At 37.5% G+C, this 24,860-nt stretch overlaps 1 protein-coding gene across 1 annotated transcript; it reads left to right on the top strand.

Moving 5' to 3' along the window:
- The first annotated feature begins 508 nt into the window (after positions 1-508).
- dhx34 (DEAH (Asp-Glu-Ala-His) box polypeptide 34) lies at positions 509-23,183 on the top strand. Its single transcript, XM_063005285.1, has 16 exons — positions 509-1,782; positions 4,893-5,204; positions 5,554-5,808; positions 8,392-8,494; positions 10,419-10,636; positions 12,804-12,978; positions 13,067-13,260; positions 13,444-13,545; positions 15,324-15,584; positions 15,717-15,890; positions 16,094-16,193; positions 16,302-16,408; positions 18,381-18,659; positions 20,008-20,181; positions 22,036-22,177; positions 22,836-23,183. Exons 1-16 carry the CDS (start codon positions 1,099-1,101, stop codon positions 22,958-22,960), a joined length of 3,405 nt encoding a protein of 1,134 aa, XP_062861355.1. The 5' UTR covers positions 509-1,098; the 3' UTR covers positions 22,961-23,183.
- Positions 23,184-24,860: the final 1,677 nt, after the last annotated feature.

The raw sequence follows: 24,860 nt of genomic DNA, 5'->3' as shown, positions 1-24,860 counted from the left end.
TGTGGTGGTCCTGTGGGGGTCCTGACCATTGAAGAACAGCGTGAAAGCAGGATAAGAAAGTATGTAGAGAAACAGATGGACTACAGTCAGTAATTGTAGAACTACAAACTGCATGGACAGTGAGTGTAGAAACAAGGAGGTGGTTTTAATATTATGGACTTTCCACTTAGTAAACATCGCCCCCTATTGGTGATGTACTGCCTCTTCGGCTTTTTACACTTAGGCCCAAGACACATAAAATTTTCCCGTGTGCACACGTCAAAATCTTACATAAAAAGACACAAAATGACGTAAATGTTTTGCGTGTACAGGTGATAACAACCTGTTAACACGTATTTTTTTGCGTGTCGATCTTAAGACGTTTTGGTCCCGATGGTATGCCACAGTCTACACACGTGGGCAACAGAAAAAAACGTCACGATTTTTGTAGCGACAGAAAATACGTCACGATTTCTGCAGCGACGGAAGAAAACGTCATGATTTTCGCACATGCGCGCTAAAAAGGAAAGGGAACCGAATTCTCTGCTTGTAAATACGGCTTCGTTGATCATTTCACTGCAGTCGGACAAGAACTGTTTATCCGTTACCGTGACTGTATAAGTGTAGCATGAGGTCAAGCTGTGTTTTCGGTGTTCTGTTCTTGACAAACACTGCATTCGAGGTTGGACGACACGGTGGTGGTAGATGGAGATGAAGATGAAAAACAGTCCTGGCTGTTAATGTTATGTGTTTATTTAATTCTATTATGCAGTCGTACATGAAGTAACAAGTGCTGAAAGTATCTAGCTGGATAAACAGAACCTGCTTCAAGTTTGTTGACTAGCTAGTTTTGGCACCCCGTACTAGTTTACATTACAAAATCCAATTCTTTACATTTACATAGCTGATTCTTTTATCCAAAGCGATTCACAGTACTGTGACAGTATATTATCTAAGCAATTGAGGGTTAAGGTCCTTGCTCAAGGGCCCAACAGTGGCAACCTGGAAGTGGCGAGGCTTGAACCAGCAACCTTTCGATTACTAGTCCAGTACCCTAACCACTAGGCTACAACTGCCCTACCAGTCTTTATTGTTTTATTGTTTCTTTAATCCATACTGATGTCTGAGAGTCGAGGAAGCCCCCAGAAATGGGACTGGAATAATCCAAAGTGTCGGGCTCAACTGGATGAACTTTTCTTCCAAAAACATGACTTTATTCAGGCTGGAAGTTCTGAATATAAAGAGTTTTGGACTTTCTTTGATCGTTTTCAGCGATATAAAACCAAAAAGGAGATGGCTGGCAAACGCCAAGAAAAACAGCACGAAAGCAAAGCTTGGAAAAAGAGTGCAACCGGAACACTGGATCTTGGGCTCCCAAAGGAATATGATGCCCGGTACAGAATTAATGTGGCCTTGTGCAACAAGACTGCCAAGGATTGTCTTAGTGGTGGACGCAGAGATCGTCCTAGTTCGTACAGTCAGGGTATCACAGACTGTCTCCTCGCCATGCTTCATTTTATAGACTTTACTCAGAAACAGAGCTTTGGTAAACTAGTCAAGCTGCGTCAGGAGCAGAGGAATCTACCAATCTTCCAGTACCGTGACAGGATTGTGGAACTGGTCAGGACCCACCCAGTGGTGGTGGTGGCTGGAGACACAGGCTGTGGTAAATCCACTCAGGTGCCTCAGTATCTGCTGTCTTCTGGCTTTAACCACATAGCCTGCACTCAGCCTCGCCGTATTGCCTGCATAAGCCTTGCTAAAAGAGTAAGCCATGAGAGTCTTAATCAACACGGTTCTGAGGTAAGTTTTAAAAAGTTTAATTTTCCAATTATTATAATAATACTGTTACACGCATTTAAGTTGTATGATTATAAAAACTTTGAGTTTACAAGCACAATCACTACTGTTTTCTGACTCCTCTTCTTATTTTTATTATTCTTATTCTTATTATTATTCTGCCAGATTACTACTCGTTTCACAGTTTTTGAGGTTTGATCGGGGAAAACTGTGCTTGTATACAGCTTTTAAATATGCACACTTGTTTACCCTTCACTCCCCTTTGTATTCTTTTTTTTGTGCCCGATCTACATTCCCATTCATTACAAACATACTGACACTAACTTAAATTCAATCAGATATCTGAGGAAAATATTTACCCCAACAATACATACATACAATCACTGATGTGACCAAAAGTATTCATCCCCACATACATACACACACTCAATCACCTACCTGAGCAAAAGTATTTACACCCCCAACTACAAGCTTGCACACACAATCACCTACTTAATCAAAAGTTTTCACCCCACACCAAATACATGTTCGCACACACACAATCACCTACTTCAGCAAAATTATTTACACCCCCATCAAATACATACTTGCACACACAATACCACATATCTTACCAAAAGTAGTTAATTCCCCACATACTCTACAACTGCTGAGCTGCAATCACACTTGCATTTTCTTCAGGAAATGCACCTCTCTAGTTATTTTCAATATTCCACCAGTAAACACCATTTCAGATGTGCTATCTCAGAACAGGCTCACCACCAAAAATTTAAAAAAAAATTTAACTGCACTCATTTATTTTTCTTTTTTCCCTCATCTGACATTACTCCCTTTCACTCCCATTCATTTTCACCCCTACAAAAACACTATCTTTCCTTTACCCAACATCCACCAAAATACATGTACATCTTAGGTGCAGAGCTCTAATCCACAGCCATACTGACCAGTACTCGTCATTTTCTCGTTTTCGTCCTTTGTTCCTCCAATTTAATCCCATTCAATTTTATTGATGCACAATCCCTAGTGTGTTACTTATCAGTCACCAAACTACATGCTGTGCAGGTCAACACTCTCTAATCCACAGCAATAATCTCATGCCCCCAATTTTCCTTCCTCCCATTCACTCCCATTCGTTACAAACGTGTTTGACTTACCTGGGTGTCAAGTATATACAGTGTATCACAAAAGTGAGTACACCCCTCACATTTCTGCAGATATTTAAGTATATCTTTTCATGGGACAACACTGACAAAATGACACTTTGACACAATGAAAAGTAGTCTGTGTGCAGCTTATATAACAGTGTAAATTTATTCTTCCCTCAAAATAACTCAATATACAGCCATTAATGTCTAAACCACCGGCAACAAAAGTGAGTACACCCCTTAGTGAAAGTTCCTGAAGTGTCAATATTTTGTGTGGCCACCATTATTTCCCAGAACTGCCTTAACTCTCCTGGGCATGGAGTTTACCAGAGCTTCACAGGTTGCCACTGGAATGCTTTTCCACTCCTCCATGACGACATCACGGAGCTGGCGGATATTCGAGACTTTGCGCTCCTCCACCTTCCGCTTGAGGATGCCCCAAAGATGTTCTATTGGGTTTAGGTCTGGAGACATGCTTGGCCAGTCCATCACCTTTACCCTCAGCCTCTTCAATAAAGCAGTGGTCGTCTTAGAGGTGTGTTTGGGGTCATTATCATGCTGGAACACTGCCCTGCGACCCAGTTTCTGGAGGGAGGGGATCATGCTCTGCTTCAGTATTTCACAGTACATATTGGAGTTCATGTGTCCCTCAATGAAATGTAACTCCCCAACACCTGCTGCACTCATGCAGCCCCAGACCATGGCATTCCCACCACCATGCTTGACTGTAGGCATGACACACTTATCTTTGTACTCCTCACCTGATTGCCGCCACACATGCTTGAGACCATCTGAACCAAACAAATTCATCTTGGTCTCATCAGACCATAGGACATGGTTCCAGTAATCCATGTCCTTTGTTGACATGTCTTCAGCAAACTGTTTGCGGGCTTTCTTGTGTAGAGACTTCAGAAGAGGCTTCCTTCTGGGGTGACAGCCATGCAGACCAATTTGATGTAGTGTGCGGCGTATGGTCTCAGCACTGACAGGCTGACCCCCCACCTTTTCAATCTCTGCAGCAATGCTGACAGCACTCCTGCGCCTATCTTTCAAAGACAGCAGTTGGATGTGACGCTGAGCACGTGCACTCAGCTTCTTTGGACGACCAACGCGAGGTCTGTTCTGAGTGGACCCTGCTCTTTTAAAACGCTGGATGATCTTGGCCACTGTGCTGCAGCTCAGTTTCAGGGTGTTGGCAATCTTCTTGTAGCCTTGGCCATCTTCATGTAGCGCAACAATTCGTCTTTTAAGATCCTCAGAGAGTTCTTTGCCATGAGGTGCCATGTTGGAACTTTCAGTGACCAGTGTGAGAGAGTGTGAGAGCTGTACTACTAAATTGAACACACCTGCTCCCTATGCACACCTGAGACCTAGTAACACTAACGAGTCACATGACATTTTGGAGGGAAAATGACAAGCAGTGCTCAATTTGGACATTTAGGGGTGTAGTCTCTTAGGGGTGTACTCACTTTTGTTGCCGGTGGTTTAGACATTAATGGCTGTATATTGAGTTATTTTGAGGGAAGAATAAATTTACACTGTTATATAAGCTGCACACAGACTACTTTTCATTGTGTCAAAGTGTCATTTTGTCAGTGTTGTCCCATGAAAAGATATACTTAAATATCTGCAGAAATGTGAGGGGTGTACTCACTTTTGTGATACACTGTATTTTACTTGATTGGATGCCTTGCAAACACTTTATTAATATATAAGCCTATGTAAGTGCACCTAGCATACATGACACTCTGGCACTTACTTCACTCATATATCTATCTAAAGCAATATTTAATACACATTTAAAAAATTAAAGGAAAAAATAGATTTTATGAATGACAGGTTATTTTGTATGTTTTATTATTGTTTTTAAATTACAAAAATATTATTAAATGCATTTATTACATTGCATTCAGATATGTAGACTATGTAGACACTACAACTTTTATGTCCTGTTTGTCCCTTCCCCAGGTAGGCTACCAGATCCGCTTTGAGAGCAGTCGCACCTCAGCCACTAAGCTGCTGTTCCTGACAGAGGGTTTACTTCTCAGGCAGATCCAACAGGATTCGCTGCTAGCCCAGTACCAGGTGGTGATCGTCGATGAGGTTCACGAAAGACACCTGCACTGTGACTTTCTACTTGGTGTGCTTCACTCTCTGCTTCGCCTTCGACCAGATCTGCATTTAGTTCTCATGTCTGCCACTATAAACATCAAGCTTTTCTCCAGTTTCTTCAACAATGCCCCTGTGCTGCAGGTGCCAGGCAGACTCTTCCCCATTCAGGTAAGGCATGATTGGTTGCAGCAAGAGCAGGAACGACTTTCTATATTGATGGTAGGCAAGGCACAATTGGCTTTTGCTAAGGCAGGTAAGACAAGATTGTGTGCACCATGATCAGCCATTGAAAGCTATGAAAAAATACACAGTAACTATCCAAAACATTAGATTGTGCCCATGCTACCAATTCACAAAACATATTAATGTTTAATTGTGTTGTTAGGTTATTTTTAGTAGAAATACTAACAATTATAGTGCTTATTTTTAAACATGAAACTATACATATACAGTACACTTGTATTGTGTTAATTGTGTTATAATTATAATCAATATCTGACATTCTTGTGTTTGTTAGGTGATATACCAACCCATACCTTCAGAGGAGCAGGCAACACGGTCTGAGAAGCTAAATCCACGGCCATACCTGCGTGTGCTGCAAGGCATTGACCAGCTCTACCCAGCTGAGGAGCGGGGTGACGTTCTAATTTTCCTGAGTGGCGTGGCTGAGATCTCCACCATCATAAAGGCATGCCAGAGCTACGCGGCACAAACCAGCCGCTGGATCATATTGCCTCTTCACAGCACCCTGTCGGTGACACAGCAAGATAAGGTGGGTGTAACACCAACACTTTGAAGTCATACAAACAACCTACTTTTACGTCTGTGTATTGTTTGTTAAATGCCATTTTAAGGCCAGCAACTATTACTTAATGCAGGACCCCCAGGAGTTGCGGGCTCTGAGGATATTACTCAACTTCCATACTTCCATAAAAAAGACACTAAAACTGTTTTAAAAGGCTGCTGCTCTTTTCTGTTAAGAATAAAACTAAAAGTTTTTTTTACCTGTGTCCTGATTGGATGCTGTCGTCTTCTATTATTAATAAAAATTGTAGTATGTGTACCATTAGGTACTCAGTGTAGTATGTGTACCATTAGGGTACATTTAGCAGAGAACAAGTGAAGTCCAGCTGTTATTCTGTAATGTTAATTTATTAAATACAAATTACAGTACAGAAATAAAGTCCCATATATTATTTTCAAAGAAGGCAGATGACCAGCTATTAGAACATGAACAACATGAACAAAGCATCTTCAGGAGGCATTCGCCAAACCCAGATTCATCCTTCAGCTCGCCAGATAGAGAACCGTGATTCGTCACTCCACAGAACACATTTCCACTGCTCCAGAGTCCAGTGGTGGCATGATTTACATCATTTCATCTAGTGCTGGACAATAATTCGATATCGATATATATCGCGATAGAAAATGTTTCAATAACGGTGATATGATTTTTAAACAAATTCGATCGATATGCATTACGTCAGTGCGCTTTGCCCGTGTTACTTTTTTGCGGAAGCATTTCTGCTCGCAGGTGTTTCCACAGGGACGCAATTTAACAGCGCACCTCAAGCGAGTAGTTCTCCATCAAAACAGTGCAGTTACACACTCAACATAAATGTCAACCACCAACACAATTACAGAAGAAGTACTAGTACTGAGTACTAATACCAGTTATTAATATTACTTCTTATTAGTTGTGGCGCGCTACGAATAAAGGCACCAACGGGATATTCGCGTTCCACTGTTGCCAGATTGGGCTGTTTTCCTCCTAATTGGCCGTTTTTTTTTTCAAAAACAATTTAATAGCATTTAAATAACTCTTCTATTGAAAAGAGAATATTCAGTTTTAAGAAGCCCCAGCATTGTGGAAGGCTGTTAAAAGTAAAGTCAATTTTCAATGCTGATTTGGCTTAACAGTGTTGGTCAGTCTTCAAATTCAAATTTGTTTTCCATGCATTCACACTGGCATGTTCTGGGGTTCAGATGAGTCTCATCAGTACACACAAGTTTGCAATCAAATGATCAAGTATTGCAAAGGAATATCTTTGAAATTCTGTTATGGTTATAGGCTATATTTTAGTTTTTCACAGGGAAAATGAGAAAAAATTAAAAGCTTATTATGCTAGGCTTGATGTAATTCTACATGGTACTCACTGCCTGTATAGGTAAATAAGTGAGTGACCAAAACACTACTAGATCAACAGCCACTAGCCACATACAAAAATAAGGTATCAGACAGTTTCTGTGCCACCCCTGTGTGAGCAATGGTCTCAGTCTGGCCACCCCTATGGAAATTGTCTGGCTTTGCCACTGTCCACAGTTGAAAAAGAAGCAGATGAAATAGCTGATAAGAGAGAAAGGACTAATTCAGTAGTGTATTCAGCTTGTATTTCTTGCCAGAAACCAGAAAAGAGGTTTGCAGGTACAGCCATCCAATTTTGGTGTTTTTGGCAGTTTTTCTGACATTTGTGTTATTTATATCGTCATCGGAATTATATCGTATCGACCGAAATTAGGAGTTATATCGTGATATAAATTTTAGCCATATCATCCAGCCCTAATTTCATCCATTGCTTGCCATTGTACTTGGTAATGTATGACTTTCATGCAGCTGTTTGGTCATGGAAATCCATGCCATGAAGCTCCCATCCCACCATTTATGTGCTGATGTTAATGCCAGAGGAGGTTTGGAACTCTGCAGTTAGTGAGTCAGCAGAGCGTTGGCGACTTTTATGCACTATGTGCCTCAGCACTCGACAACCCCACTCTGTAACTTTACATTGGTTGCCACTTCGTGACTGAGTCAGTGTGATCTCTACAAGCTTCCACTTTTTAATAATACCACTCGCAGTCGATTGTGTAATATCTAGGAGGGAAGAAATTTAACCAACTGACTTGTTGAATGAAACACTGACTAAACATTGACTGACTTTGATGATGAAAAAATATGTCGTAATACTGTCCATAGAGTGTATATTAATTTTAATTTCACTTTAAAGAGTTGCAATAACTATTGATACTAATGCATAATGACATTGTAACAATTATGTACTGAAACTGTGTAGTGGAATTGGTTGGACACATTACGTAATTCTAATTCTAGAGACAACAGCTTAATATTTATAGATACTTAAAGCCTCACCATCAGGCTGTGTTTACATTTTGTGATGTGGTCCTTTAGGAGACATTAGTTTGACATTCCTGCTATAGATAGTAAAAAAAATGTCTTCTGCGTTGGGAGTGTTTGCAAGTGCTTAACTTGCTAAATAACAACTTAAACTGGTGAAACTAACTTTGGAAAATCAATTTGCATTCATAACCAGAATTTTTATATTCAATTTCTGACCTCCAGGTGTTTGACATTGCCCCATCAGGAGTAAGGAAGTGCATCATTGCAACCAACATAGCTGAGACCTCAGTGACCATTGAGGGGGTGCGTTTTGTTGTGGATTCAGGTACAGTAGCTCCACTAAATAAAAGAGTGAAAGCATTTGGGTTTTTTAGATTTGCGATAGAATCTGTTTTATTTAGCCAAATTCCATTATTTGTTTAGTTTTATGTTTCGTATTTACTTTCTAATTAAAATATTGATATTTTAAACACGGCAACAGACTAAGGTTTCTGGGTATTCCTGCCCTGCACCCAGTATATTTTACACACTAACAATCAAATGTTTAAATAACTAACAACAGAAAAAAGAAAAGATTTTAAGCTTTCAGGTGGCATTACATGAGAAATCATCATGCTACTATAATAAATATAGCCACATGGGCTTGGGAGTACTTCAGAAAACAATTCTTACTTAACACAGGCCACATCTACATTAAGAAATGCAACCTGCCGCTCAGGTGGTGCAGCGGTGGGAGCTGGGATTTTGAACAAACTTTTCACAACAGTGAAATTCACAATAACGATCAACAAATCAAACAACACTGCAGTGGGTCCAGAAAAAATTACCATAAATTTTCAAAACACCTTCCCACATTGCTATGTTTTTGCTACTACATTCAAAAATCCCGAAACGTGGAAAAAGGCAATATTTATTTCCATCTCCAAACCAGTAATATATCACAAAAATCCAAACAACTACCACTTCATAGCACTGACAAGTTGTCTTTGTAAAACTATTATTAGGATGGTAAACCATTGGCTAGATTGGTTCCCAGAAAGCAACAACATTTTACATAAAAAAACATTTAGAAGTGATAGAAGTAAGACAGATAAACTGGTCAGGATAGAATCATACATTAGAGATGAATTCCTAAACAAACAACACTTAATTACGGTATTATTCGACTTGGAGAAGACATGGCATCTTAGAGGACAACAAATGGGACTATGTGGATGTTTACCCTTTTTCTTCTCAAATTTCTTCACAGTTAGAAAATGTAACGTTAAAATAAATAATACCTATTCAGACCTACACACAAGAACTCTAAATTTTCTATATGTAGATGATCTACATATGCAACAAAGTTAAACACCTACCAGCACCCAAACTACAAGTAATTATAAACAACATCCACAAATAGGCTACACAAAATGTATTTCAAACTAAACCCTGTAATTAGTAAAAGTAGAATAAGAAACAAAATTCCTAGAGATTATAATGTTAACTGAACATAATAAAATATAAAATGGGAAGCAGACTTCACCCTTCTAAAAACAATAGTACAGTCTCAACTAGACTACAGATGTCTATCTTTGGAGCAACAAGAAAATCTTACATAAAAATACTGAACACAATCCACCACTAAGGACTGAGACTAGCATTAGGTCCATATAGAACATAAAAATTTAACGAAAATAAAAAAGATCCAAATAATCTTCTGTTCGGCTCTGGGACATTGTGGATTATCGGTCAATGAACAAGCTGACAAAAACCTAGAAAAACACCAGGAAAAGAAATCTCCATTCGCCTTATCTCTCCTACAGACATATACCAAATAATAAAAACACACCTCGAGAATGCATGGCAAGAAAAAGGAATAAAGAAAAACACAACACAAACTAGACAAGATATCACCAACCATAAAAAAGCACACACGGATACCTGCTGATGGGATACAAAGCACCAACATGTCAATCATACAACTCCCCCTTAATAGTAAAACACATATTAATACCACTGTCTCGCTACAAGGAAAAATACCATCAAGATTAAAACATATATGATATAAAGATGTCACTGTAGAATAATCAGAAAGTTTAGGTAAACGCATGTATGCCATGGATATAGCCATTTTTGCGAAAGTGGCAATAAAACAAATACAGACAAACAATCTATTGTTTTTAAGTTCTAAATGTGACCCACTAAATATTTGTGGTGAAGCAATCTTTTATTTTAGTTGTTGCAAATTGACTTTTTGTGTTTTATAGGAAAAGTGAAGGAAATGACCTTCGACCCAAAAGCTAAGATGCAAAGACTTCAGGAGTTCTGGATCAGCCGTGCCAGTTCTGAACAGAGGAAGGGACGTGCAGGTCGAACTGGGCCAGGAGTGTGCTACCGCCTCTATAGTGAGGCAGATTATGATGCTTTTGCCTCATACCCCATTCCTGAAATTCACAGAGTGGCTCTAGACTCACTAGTGTTGCAGGTATGATTCTGTTTAACTTACTTATCTGTGCATATTTAAACTCTACAACCAGTGCTGTATTTGCTGTATGTGTTACATATTTAATTTGGCTAAATAATGTGACAGGATACTTTATTGACCGTATATTGTAACATGATGTGGTACAGTTTTATGGTTTATTACAGTCCCTGATCTGACTAGTATAGCACTTCTGAAATGACAAAATACATGTTAAATGCGGTATATTAACATCATTAAGTTAAATTGTCTGTACATGGTGGCCTGCAAATATTTTTGGAAACCATAATGTTTTAAATCAAAGTAAAAGTAGTTAATTTGCTATTTAACCTATGCTTGGTTTCATGTTAGGATAATATAGTTACATTGTCCGATAAACAAACCTCTGAGGTAGGGCTGGGCAGTATGACCAAAAATTTGTATCACAGTATTTTTTAATATTTGGACGATTTGACGGTATATCCTGGTATGTTTTATTTTTGTATGTTTAGGACTTTTTATATGTCTATGTCTAATTTTACTGTAATAAGTACAAAGAATATAAAACATTTTCATTTCACCATGGATATAATGAAGGTTTTGAGTACTATAAGGTTTGCGTGGCACCACAGAATGACACAATATATGATGGAATCAGTACACGTAATACAGGTGCAATATATACGATGTTTATTATTAAACATCCAAAAAATTCTGCTGCTTCTTTAATTCATAGCTTCCAGACAAGTTTTCTCCTTGTCTTTTCATTAGTTTTGATAATATCACTATTGTGCCACATTTTATTCACTTGTTGACTGCCTTCACTGTGTTCCATGGTATTTGTATTGCCTTGGAAATTTTCGTGCTATTCACCTAACCAATACCTTTTAACAGTGAGGTCCTTTGATGCTTTGTAAGCTCTTTGTGGACCATGGCTTTAATATGTAACTGAGTAAATGTTAGGAAATTGAGGGTTTATATGAGGGTTAATCAGAGTCATTTTAATTGATGACAGGTGTGTACTGACTACTATTTAACATAAGTTTTAATGTGATTTGTTAATTCCATCCATAGCCACATCTTCAATTATAAGAGGGTCTGCACCATTGTTTGGTCAGCAGAATTTTACCGTGTTTGTCTCCAACTGTTCCATACTCCCATTAAATTATTGACAATTTGGTAGAGGGTTCAGGGTTTGTCCCCTTTCATAGGAGCCAGTCCTTCTTATCTTGACAACAATATGCCTTGACTTGGCAGTCGAGCTTTGCATACTTTTGAACCCTACTCACCTATTACATCTAACTTCAACAAAGAAGAAGTACTTAATTAACTTGATGTCAACACTGGTGAGATTACGATCAAAGAAACAACAATCGCAATCAATAGCCTTTGAAACAATAAAGCATCAGGCCTTGATGAAATATCGGTGAAAATTCTGAAAGCGGGCACCTAGCCCTTGGCTGCACAACTGGCCTGGCTCCTTAACAATTGCTGGCAACTGGAGAAGGTTCCAGAAGACTGGAGAAAGGGTGTCATAATCACTGGCTTCCAAAGCAAGGTAACTTCTCTGACTGCACAAATTGGTGGGGAATCACACTTCTCTCGGTACCTGGTAAGGTCTTCTGTACTATTACTGCAATGACTCCGGACTGCCATCGAACATCGACTTGGAGCAGACCAAGTGGGACTCAGAAGCAGCCGATCATGCTGGATCAAATGTTTGCTCTATGTAATATTAAGCAATGTGTCAAATATCGCACTTTCCATTAATTTTATTGTCTAAAAGGTGTTCAACAGCATTTACTTGGGTGATTCATTTTGGGTGATCCTCCCAATTTATGGTGTTCCACAAAAGTCAATTTTTTTAACTAATATATGTTCCAATAATACATTTACAGAAAACAAATATTTACTTACATGCCCATGACTACCATAAAAATATTATTTTAAAATTGTATGTAAAGTTTTTTTTAATTGTAATTGTAGGGCTGCTTTTAGATACATCTTAAAACACAGCTTGTCTTTTTCTATGCACAATTTGTTTTAGTTATTTAGCCCTTTTTCAGTGATCATATTATGACCACTTTGTTGGCTGTATAATTGTTTACATGTCTTAAGTTTTTAAATAATATAGAAATTGGAAATACCTTACTAGCAATATCATAAACATCACCTTGTCCTTTTTGTACAGATGAAAAGCATGGGTCTGGGAGATCCCCTCACTTTTCCATTTCTAGACCCCCCTTCAGCCTCCAGCATTCAGACATCTGTGACATATCTGAAAGAACAGGGGGCACTTGATGCTTGCGGAGAGCTTACTTCCATTGGCAGACTGTTGGCTCAGCTACCTGTGGATGTAGTTATTGGTATGAGACATCTATTACATATTTATAGTTCAAAATTTTGTAAACAAACAATATAAATTCTCTAAAATGTATGTCTCTGTGTGGATAGGTAAAGTGCTAATTCTAGGTTCACTCTTCAACCTGGTGGAGCCTGTTTTGACTGTGGCTGCAGCACTGAGTGTTCAATCACCATTTGTACACTCTTCTCAGCACAATCCAGACTGTTCTGCTGCACGCCAGCCATTGTACAGTGACCTTGGAGATCCTTTTACTCTGCTTAACATCTTCAATGCTTGGGTGAAGGTTAATCATCTAGATTTTTCTTAATTGCATATCTAGATGGATGCCATTAAGGGTGCTTTTACACTTGTTAGTCCATTTGCCTAGTTCATATCTGACCAAATTTGTAGTTAACTTTTTGTATTAAGACTTATTTACAGTGCCTGATTTTTAGGTGGCACACCTTTCATTTGTTTGCATTGATAGGTAAAAGCGGAAAGAGGAAGCAGCTCGAGAAAGTGGTGTAAAAGGAGGGGGATAGAGGAACAGCGTCTCTATGAGATGACCAACCTTAGGCAACAATTTAAAGTAAGCAGCTACAATATTCAGTGGTGTTTAAAAAAATAGCAGTCCAACATCATTAACCTGATAAATCACTGTTTTTAGTAGAAGTGATATTTCTACATAGCAAAAAATTTACCTGAAAGTGTAGTAGAGTAATGAAAACAAAACAAACCCAAAAATTAGGACATGCATGCATGCATGGACATTCATTCTGAGTAATCGAAGCATTGATTGAAAAGGTGTTGTTCAAAATAATAGCAGCGAGGAGTTCAATTGGTAAAGTCATTAATTCTGCAGAAGAACGGGTGTCAATTTTGGCCCTTATTTAATGTAGGAGGGTGGCAAATGTTGCACATGTTGGTAATAGTGCATTTCCTTCTAAAATACTGGGTAAAATAGGTTGTTCCAGACATTGTTCTGATGAACAGCATACTTTGAATAAAAAGTTGATTGTAGAGGAAAAAACATACAGAGAAGTGCAGCAAATGATAGGCTGCTCAGCTAAAATGATCTCAAATACCTTGAAGTGAAAACCAAAACCTGAAAGACGCAGAAGGAAGCGTGGAGCTACTGTTCGAATGGATCGAAGAATAGCCAAAATAGCAAATACTCAGCCAATGATCACCTCCAGAAAGATCGGGAAACATCTGAAGTTACCAGTGAGTACAGAAGATGATTAAGTGAAGCCAATTTACCAGCAAGAACTCCTTGCAAAATCCCGTTGTTAAGAAAAAGACATGTCCTGAATGGGGTAAAATTTGCCAAGGAACACATTGACTGGTCAAGAGAGAAATGGCTCAACATTTGTGGACTGGTGAAAGCAAAATTTTTCTTTTTGGGTCTAGCGGCCGTAGACAGTATGTCAGACGACCCCCAAGCACTGAATTCATGCCACAGTACACTGTAAAGACAGTAAAGCATGGTGGTATAAAATGATGATATGGGGATGTTTATCATACCATGGTGTTACGCCTATTTATCACATACGAGGGATCATGGATCAGTTTGAATATATAAAAATGTTTGAGGAGATCATGTTTCCCTATGTCAAAGAAGAAATGTCCCTAAAATGGGTGTTTCAACATGACAATGACCCAAAACATCTTGGTTACAGACAAACAAGATTAAGGTAATAGAGTGACCAGCCCAATCCCCTGACTTCAATCCCATAGAGAACTTGTGTTCTGACATCTAAACCACGTTTTTTGAGGCAAAACCCAAAATTGCAGAAGAATTGTGGAATGTAGTCTAATCATCCTGGACTGGAATACCTGTTCAGAGGAGCCAGAAGTTGGTTGACTCCATGCAACACAGATCTCAGAAACAATTGTTCTGCCACTAAATATTAGTTCAGTAATTTAAAGTAAATTGAAACCTTAAACATTTTTTTCAGTTTATACATATATTTTTTAAGTTTTTAAAGAAAAATGCTGGCACTGCTATTTTTTTGAACAGCCTAATATTCATTTTTCTTAACTTTCTGTAAAGGATGAACACAAACTGGCTAAATTTTGTTAATGTTTTGATTTAGAATTGAAAGTGTAGTATTTTCAGTGCATTTGCATTGATGGAAATAAAAGTTATTATAATGATTTGCGCTTTATTCACTTTTTTAAAATCACTGCTATTTTTTTGGACACCACTGTACATAACAATTTCAGCAAGTGTAAGGATTTTGATACAGTACTTTAAATGCATTACATGAGTCATTAAATGTCTGTAATTTATAAATCTAAGATGGTGTTTTATCTGTTTTTTGTAAATTTTGAGTGTGCTTTGTGCATTCTGTGTCCTGGCTATAGGAAGTGCTGTCGAGCCATGGGCTGGTTGAGCTCCAGAAGCACTCTATGGGTCAGGACAGGGGCCAGAGAAGAGAGAGGCTGATTGAACGTAACAGATTACATCAGCTTAGGAGAGAGCATGAGCTTCAGGATGGTAAACGCAGGAAAGTGTTAAATCTACAGGAAGGCCTAGAGCATGAATCTTTTTCAGGCTCGGATGAGGAGGCAAGCGGATCAGTTAAGAAGGACAAAGACTCAGCAACACAGGACATAGACATACAGGTGCATCACTTCAGAAAGCAACAAAGATGACTCTGTAGCAATACAATAGATGGCAAGGGTCTACATGCAATATCATACATGGATGATTAATACAGGTCAAGTAAGATTTGTCTTGTTATTCTCTTTTGACAGGAAGTGAAGTTCAAACTGCGACATGATGTTACGAGGCTTCAAGGAGCTGCATCCACTAGTGCGGCTCTGTCGTCTAGGCAACAAGCTCTTTTCACACTGTTGCTTTCCCATGGCCTGTACCCGCAGCTGGCACTGCCCGATGAACATAACGCCACCCGCAAAGATTCAGAGCAGGCACCCACACACACCCACCCACACCGGTCTTAAACCTGAAGAGCTAGCTTTTTGATTACTGTTATCGTTTTAAAGTTGGATCTGTGTGTTAAAATTCAAACAGTTTGTTACTGTAGGTAGAGGGCCTGGTCATGACTACAGTTTCAAATTTGTATATATTGAATGTATTGAACTAATTGTAAATGTAAATGTCCTTTCTTTAGGTATTTCACACCCGTAACAAGCAAGGATTTGTGATTCACCCTTGCAGTGTTTTTGCCAGTCATCCAGATGTGCTGCACATCTCTGAAACTAGTGAATTTGGTACATTGCTATCAAGTAATCAATAATCAGATAAGCATTAATTGTCTCAGTCACCAGAGCTAACCTCACACTTTCTTTTGCTCCTTGTTTATTTTTTTTTGTTTCTAGATGCTGAGAAGGGGCAGAGCAGTAGGCATCAGTTGCTGGCATTTGTCACTCTGCTAGAAACAAACAAAGCTTATGTGTCAAACTGTGTACGAGTCCGTGCCTTGCAGGTTAGTAAATCAGTAACAACGTAAATAAACCATTGGAAGGTCAGCTATATATTTTTGGCAGACCATTAAATTGCACATTTTACTTATTCCTGTCACAACTAAACTGGCACATGACCAATACTTTTAACACACCAAAATATTGACAGCTTGGCTCACAGGATTGAGGTCAAAATGTAAAAGTTATGATGAGAATGTACTTTGCATAGTTTACTCGAATTTATGTGTTATTTTTTGCAGTTTGTCTTAAAAATGCATATGCAAAGCATTTGGCACTTGAACATCTACCTGCAAATACAAAAAAAAACATTGGATCACATTTGTAGTAACACTAACAGCTAGAATTGGAATTTTATTGAATGCAGCTTTACAGATCTGTCACTGTTGTAGGACTGTGCTCATTCTGCATTTTTTTGCAAAAGGCACAGATTTGGACAGGTTTGATTTCGCCAGAATGGTCCAACAGCAGACAATGACTCCTAAAAACACTTAAAGATTTGTACATTTAACTGGCACAAAATTCTTACTGTTAAGGAGAAAATGAAGCACACACATAATTCCTATACACTTTCCAATTTAAAGAAAAGCGAGTGGCACTGTGGCTCTGGTTTTTTCCCACAGTCCAAAGACATGCAAGTGAGGTGAATTGGAGATACAAAATTGTCCATGACTGTGTTTGTCTTGAACTTGTAAACTGATGAATCTTGTGTAATGTAACCAAAGTGTGTAAAACATAATGATAAAATCCTAATAAATAAATAAATTATTCAGAAAAGCTGGGACAAGCTAAAAACAAGAATCTAAAGTGAAAGCTGAAAACAATAATTATTTAACTGAGAAAAGTACAAAAAAAAGATTTCCAGTGTTTATACTGACCAACTTGAATGTGTTTTGTAAATATAATTAAATTTAGAATTTGATGCCTGCAACATACTCAAAAAGTTAGGACACATTTACCACTGTATTAAATTACCTGTCTAATTACACATTTTTAAATTGTTTCGTAATTGAGGATACAAATTGTTGCAGTTTTGCAACTGGAATATTTGCACATTCTTGCTTGATACAGGACTTCAGCTGCTTAACAGGCTGTAGTCGCCATTGTCTGATTCTCCTCTTCATAATGCACCATACATTTTCAATAGGAGACAGATGTGTAGTATAAATATACATACATTTGCAGAAATATTCAGCTCAAGATTTCTAAAGCTAAATTATAATGCCCAGCTAGTCTTTATCAGTTAAATGATACAGCAAAGGAATAAAGATGTAATGATGTAGTATTTCAGAGTAGCAGGATATTTTGTTAGTTCTCATGTCACAATTAGACACCTTAAATTAGGGAGTTCCAAACAACTTGACGGAAGTGTAACCAACTTGCCTGGATGAGGACACAAGTTGTTCCCTCACACAGGGTGGAAGCTGATAAGAGACAGAAAAATACAGAAAAATATTTGCACTTTGGGGTCTCCAGATTGTCGAAACTACCATCTGATGCCACTTCCTTGCCAACTAATTATATTGAAGGAAAAACCACAAACCACAAATCTAACCACAAATGTAAGTGACTGGAGTTTGCTAAACACTACTGACATTATATTCTATGGTCAGATAAAATGAAAATTGAGACTTTGGCAACAAACATTAAAGAAGTCTCACTACACTGAAAAGAACCTAATGCCAAATGTTAAGTATAGTGGAGCATCTATAATGATGTGGGGCTATTTTTCTTTAAAGGTGCTTTCAACCTTGTAGGGATACATGACATCAGGGCAGGGCATTTCTAAGAAGTGTTTCTGTCTTTGCCAAGAATTTGTAGTATGAGCTAAAGAGGAGAGGTTAAGCTAATTCACCAAAAGTTTAATTTTTGATTAATTATTACAAGGGGTGCCAATATATATGGACTGTAGGTATACCTAATAAAGTGATTTGCATTTTATTTACAAGTTTTTTCTCTATTTCCTTGCCTCTTAAGACTTTGCTGTTGGTTGCAAACTCAGTGGACAGCAACGCAGACTGCACAAGGCTAGTGGTGGATGGCTGGCTTGAGCTGGTTCTAAGTGATGGGGAGGCAGCTCTTAAAATTCTTTTATCTTCTCTCACAATAAGAAAAAGTTGGGATGAACTGCTGCAATTTTACCTGAGCCAGGCATGTGGAAAATCTGCTGGCCTGACGGGTACTGGATCAAAGTCGGCTTATAGTGGGTTGGAGAAACTTTCAAAGGAAATTGTGCGCTTTCTGCTTTACACTGAGGTATGGTGTTTTGTTCTACCTGATACATATGATATCTGTGATAATCGTCCATGATTATTTTGCCATTGCAAAATTGTACAGATCTGTCATGCAAATGCAATAGGAGGAAGGCTTATGAAAAAGGGTCCAAAATTTTTTGTTTTTTTTATTTTATAGCTGTTATATGTAGTTTTAAATTTAATGTGCCTTACTAGCAGTTACACTACTCGCGACCATGCATTGTTTATACAATAGTCTTAAAGCTCTGGAGCAAAGTGCTTTCTATAATACCATTTGGGTTTCATTTGATGTCTGATGGTATGATTTGAGTGGAAAATCTAATATTTTAGTGTTGCCTAGCAGCACCCCGTCATAACATTACTATGATTAAGAGGTTACTATAGATTTACTTTGCTTAAATGATTACTTTTCAAATGTATGTTTATTTTAGATTTTAACATTATTTCATATTATACTTCAGTAATCATACACTGATATGCAGCTTTATGAGGAACACCTGTTGTAGCCTTAAGGTTTATCCTTTTGGTGCATTCCAGCTTTCCTGCTCACTATGGTTGTATAGTAAAGTTACTTTAGCTATTATGTCAGCTTTATTTCTTGCCCTCTCTTATTAACAAGGCAATTCCACTGCATAACCAGAGCCAGGCAGTCACTCAAATTACTTTTTTTTATGTTTTGATGTTTAATGTGGCTCTTGACCTGAGTTTAATGTAATAAAATGTACAGCTGCCACCTAAATAGATAATTACAATAATAAGCAAGTGGCCAGTGGGAGTATATTAAATTATGTATAATGAATCTTGCATAATGACTGATTATCCCTACTTTATTGTGGTAATTAAAAAAAAAATAGGAAAAAAATTAGAATTTTTTTGGAAAATCTTCAATTTTAGAAATTGGGAAAAAAAAATTGTAATGTGTCCACTTAAATAAAGAAATTGACATTATATTACAAATTACCCATTTCCAGAAAAGTTGGAACATTTAGTAAAATGCAATAAGAAGATGAATCATGACTTCTTTATTATTGAATCTTTATTTAACTGTCAAAAGTAGAAAGAAAAGATGTCCAATGTTTTCACTAATCAACCTCATCATGGTGTCTAAATATAAACAGAATTTGAGGATTGCAACGCATTTTTATAAAGTTGGGATGGGGCAAAATAAGGTTGATAAGTTGATAGAATATAGTGATTGGAAACACTAATAAGATTCAAAAGAATTAACAAATCACATTATTTTTGTTGCATTTTACAAATTGTCTTAACCTTTCTGGAAATAGGGTTTGTAAAACAGGTTTTTCTGTTTTTGCAGTTAAAAAAAAGTATTTTTACAAATGTTCTATTAGGTAAGGTACAGTCTAAAGCAGCTGACCTCACTGCAGTCTAAGAACCTTTATATCGGACCACAGCCAAACACAGAGCTTTCCCATCTGGAGCTCTTTCCTGGGATGAAAGCTGAGCTAGATCAAGTTAAAGGAGGCCTGCGTGTGACCAAACACTTCACCTATAACTGTCTATGTGTAAGTTATTTTTTATTGTATTATTACTATTCTTTTTTTTTTTCATGTGTGTTCTTTGTTTCATAATGCTTTGGCAATACTGTAACTAAATATAATCATGCCAATAAAGTTTACTGAATTGAATTGAATTAAACTGAAGTTTAATTTGTGAAAAGAAAAAAAAAAAAAAGTGAGTGACACACAAGTATTGAACCACGTTTGTAGGACAGGCTCACATCTCGCTGTTTGTACGTTTTTTTAAGGTTTAAGTCATTAAGTTCTGACCTGAACCAGTTTCCCTGTTAATATGCTAGGATGTCTATATATGGATAGTGAAAAATCAGACAGACAGTGAAAAATCTTCATACCCCTTTGAAATAGTCACTTTTTGTCATAGATCCTGAAAAAAGTCACACTTTTATATAATCATGTTGTTCTACAATATTAAAGTAATAATAAAATAAAAGTAGCTGTCCTGAAAATTAATAAAAAAATGAAAAATTACAGGAACAGGGTTGGAAAAGTGATCAGTGTCTGGTTTAGTACTTTGTAGAGCCACCTATGCTTTAATTACAGCCATCAGTTTGTTTGGTTATTTCCCTGCCAGCTTTGCACACCTACATTGGGGATCATTTGCCCATTGTACCCTTTACAATTTTGATGTGACCGGTCATGCACTGCCCTCTTCAAGTCTTGCATTTAGGTCAGGGCTCTGACTTGGCCACTGTTTTTTGGTAGCTTCTTTAGGGTTGTTGTTGTGCTAAAATGTAAAACCTTTTGCCCATCTTTAGCTGTCTAGCAGAGGGCTGCATGTGTTCCTTCGGGATTCGGATGTACTTGGCAGCATCAAGTTTCACTTTAGTCTTGACCAATTGTCTAGTTCCTGCTGAGGAGAAACATCACCATAACATAATGTTGCTATCACCGTGCTTCACTGTATATCTGGTGCTGTTAGTAATGGGTGGTGTTTGGTGTTTCCCGAACATATATCTTGGAGTCCAATCCAGTAAGTTCCATCTTGGTCTCATCTGACCCTAAGACCTTTTTCAGGAGTGGCTTCTTTCTTGCCACCCTGCCATACAGGTCAGCTTTGTGTAAAGCTTGTTGCACTGACTGATCTCAGCCACACAGACTTGCAAGTTATCATTGGCCTTTTGGTAGCTTCTCTAAGCCATGTCCTCCTTGCTCGGTCATTCAGTTTGAAGGAATGGCCCAATCTTGGCAAGGTATTGGTGGTGCCATACACCTTACACTTCTTTATAATGCTTACTTAATTAATCAAGTGATAAACCTCACATATATGCAGATAAAAACAAACAAAACACATCAGAAAACAAATAGGACACTATCTTATCAGTATTTTTAAATTGACCAGTTGGTGTCAATCTGATATTTAACTAGTTGACATGTTTGTTCTGGACAATCCATGGATGTGCATGTGTAAAACAATCACTATAAGCTACACTAGAGTAAGTTTATAATAAAAAAGTAAAACTACAAAGTTACTGCATTATAAAATCATATTAAAATCATCTCTAACAACAAATCATTAACATTACCATTATGGAGAGTGCAGCAATTGTGCACCACATTAAAAAGGAATTCATTACAATGTGATTTCTATATGTTCCAACCCTCTGCAAAACATAGTAGTTACTCATAGTAGTTATCTTACTCACCTTGAAAAGAAAAACATCAATTTTATGATTTTCATTCATCATCTATTGTGCATTTTTGGGTTTCATCTATTCTATTAACTTTAGTAACACCATGAAACAGTTTTATTAAATGACAATGATTTAAATAAGAAAAATACTGAATTACCATTGAATTTAATTGTAAATTTAGGTTATAACGTTTTTTTTGTCTACTTAGGACTCTCAAGACCTGTATAGTGAATGTTTACGGGCATTTTGGGACTGTCCTCATTGTGACCTGCACCTGCCCGTTACCCCGCTGGAGCGCATGCAGCACGAGGCCACTTGCAAGTCAAAAGAGGAACAGCAGTCTGAGAATGGTAAGGCGCATATACCAGAAAACATAAGAATTCAAATACAGAGGACTATTAGTTACTCTATGCCTGGCCTAAAAAAGTTGCTGTAGTGATTTAAATCCACAATAAAGGACCCTCTATGGATAATTACTGTTTTTAAACACCCATCTTGGAAGACTTTATCCTGGAAAAGGTATTCTTGTGTCGCCTTTTAAAAAGGATCGCCTTCTGAAAAATTGTCAAGTTCAGTTTTACTAAAACATTTGACATGTTGACCGATGGGCCTGAGGTTTGTCCTCTTGGTTTAGCATCAGTTCTTGAACTTGTGCTATGCTGTCTTAGGTACGTGCTCTTTTCAGTCGAACACTTCGCTTTTATGGTTCAGATCTACTGATTTTGCGAGAGTTCGAATCCCAGCTCTGCCATGCAGCCACTGTTGGGCCCTTGAGCAAGGCCCTTAACCCTCTCAGCTCCAGGGGCGGCGTACAATGGCTGCCCCTGCGCTCTGACCCCAGCTTCCTAACAAGCTGGGATATGCGACAAAAGTAATTTTATTGTACTGTACATCTGTATATATGACAAATAAAGGCTATTCTATTATATATTTTATATTTACCATAAGTTCTTCCTTTGTATATACGTATATACTGTATAATGTATAATTTGTTGTTTTTTTTGGCAGATCCTGAACAAGTTAAGTCGTCCACATCTAAACTGACTAGGCACTACCACTGTAATATCTGTAACAAGAATCTGATCTTAACCTCCACTGAGATCCTCAAACACAAGCAGCAACACCTATCCTAATCTTTTCTTGGCAATCTTTTCCTATTGAATGTACCAGGCTAGTGGTCCTGACTGTAGTCTTAACTTCTGTGTTTGTTTTATTTTATTTTTTATTATTATGATTTTTTGTTTAGGCTGAATCCTCCTAAATGTATTTTGTTCTTCAGGAAAATTTAGGAATCAGGAAAATGTGGTCTGAACATAAAGTAATTATAATAAACACATTTTGCCTAAACTAATAACACACACTGAATTTTCTTGTCTTTTTTAACACAATGGACAACGATTTATCGTTTACCATCCACTGTTGTGAAGCACCCAGGTGGTCTTTTGAACACTTTGATGTTTAGAAGTTCCTTTTTAAAACAGTTTGTGCATTTATATTGGTAACCTTGTTTTCTTTTTGCTTCTTTTTTCTTTTGCTCATAATGTAATCTTTGTTGAATGCCCACTACTAGGGAAGAAGCAACAGATTTTCCTGTTTGTAGATAAATTGCGACATGAAATTGGGACTTAAACTCTAAGCTTTATTAATCTTTACGATTTTTTTACGAGGTCCTCAAATTATTAGACTAGGGTTTGCACAGACAAATCTTACTGGGAGAAACTGTTACAATTTAAAGTTTTGAGTATATACACAGTCGAGTCACATTATTATGACCACTAGCTAATATCTAGAGTAACTGCCGTGTGCAGCACGGACAGCAGCTAGACGGGCTGGGAGTGACTCAGTAAGGTCCTATAGAGGATCTATAGAGCAAACGTGACAATCGAGGTGGTCCCACAGATGCTCTATTGAGTTCAAATCTGGGGAATTAGAGGGCCAGGGTAGTACATCTTGGTCACGCTCTTCCAACCAATGTCGGACATTCTAGCCATGTGACATGTCTCATGTCTTGCTGGAAGATCCCATCCGCCCCAGGGAAGACAGTTTTTACCCATGGTACTTTCACCCATGCCAGCAACGAGGAATGTATGTGCAGACAGCCTATCGCACACCTTTTATACCCACCAAGCGAGCTCACAAAACATGACTTCATTCATGAGCTACACGCTGCCGCCGTCAAAAGTAGGAAGTGGTCATAATAATATGACTCAACTGTGTATATTGTCCATCATGTAATCATTTTAACTTAAAGCTATTGAGTAATTTCAAATGCTTCAATAAATGTGGCACTTGGAGCAGATATTAGTGTGTATCTAAAGGTGTACACTGATGACATTCAGTGGTACATTTCTGTTAACAATATATTTCTTTATCACTGACCAGCTATTGTAACTGTTCTGTAGACCACTGTAGCACCAAAGCAATCCACAGATTCCATATATATGTAAAACATGCAAAGTAAAATTCAGAGGTCATACTTTTCATTAAAATATAGAAGGGGGTTTAATTAATGATACAAACCCACAATATGTAACACTTCAAAGCAGCACATTGGCACAAAGTCAAAGAAGCAAGACAGTACAGGAAATAAAAACCTTTCTTTAAAAATAATTAGAATATATATTAAATAAATATTTTACTTAATTTTCAAAGTAATAGATACATGTTAACATATGCACACTGGCTGAATCAAATGACTTAAAATATCAAATCATTACTCATTTACTTAATTACTTGAAAATAATGTTATTGAATAATTAAATTAAAAGGCACATTCATTAAGATGTATGAATAGTCTTCTGGGTTAAGCTTTAAAAAATGAATGTATCTTAATTCGTTTCCACTTAGGATAGCAATCGTCATTCCATAAGATAGGAAAAATTGTCAGTGTATGGCCACACAGTTTTTTTCTGATATTACATTTAAACAATCTTACATAACTAACGTATCCAGCATGTGCTTGTGTGATACTGATTTGCTTTATCTTACTTGGTTTAGAGACATATTCCTCAATGGGGTTTTGTCAGATATTCA

Source organism: Trichomycterus rosablanca, chromosome 11, assembly GCF_030014385.1.
Source record: "Trichomycterus rosablanca isolate fTriRos1 chromosome 11, fTriRos1.hap1, whole genome shotgun sequence".
Lineage (NCBI taxonomy): Eukaryota > Metazoa > Chordata > Actinopteri > Siluriformes > Trichomycteridae > Trichomycterus > Trichomycterus rosablanca.
This window is presented reverse-complemented; position numbering and strand designations above follow the sequence as displayed.

Excerpts from the sequence above, each read along its gene's own strand:
- dhx34 (XM_063005285.1), top strand. The coding sequence starts at position 1,099 with ATGTCTGAGAGTCGAGGAAGCCCCCAGAAATGGGACTGGAATAATCCA. Across the intron at positions 5,809-8,391 it reads CGGTGACACAGCAAGATAAG|GTGTTTGACATTGCCCCATC; the intron begins GTGGGTGTAACA and ends TCTGACCTCCAG. Across the intron at positions 13,261-13,443 it reads TCTTCAATGCTTGGGTGAAG|GTAAAAGCGGAAAGAGGAAG; the intron begins GTTAATCATCTA and ends TTGCATTGATAG.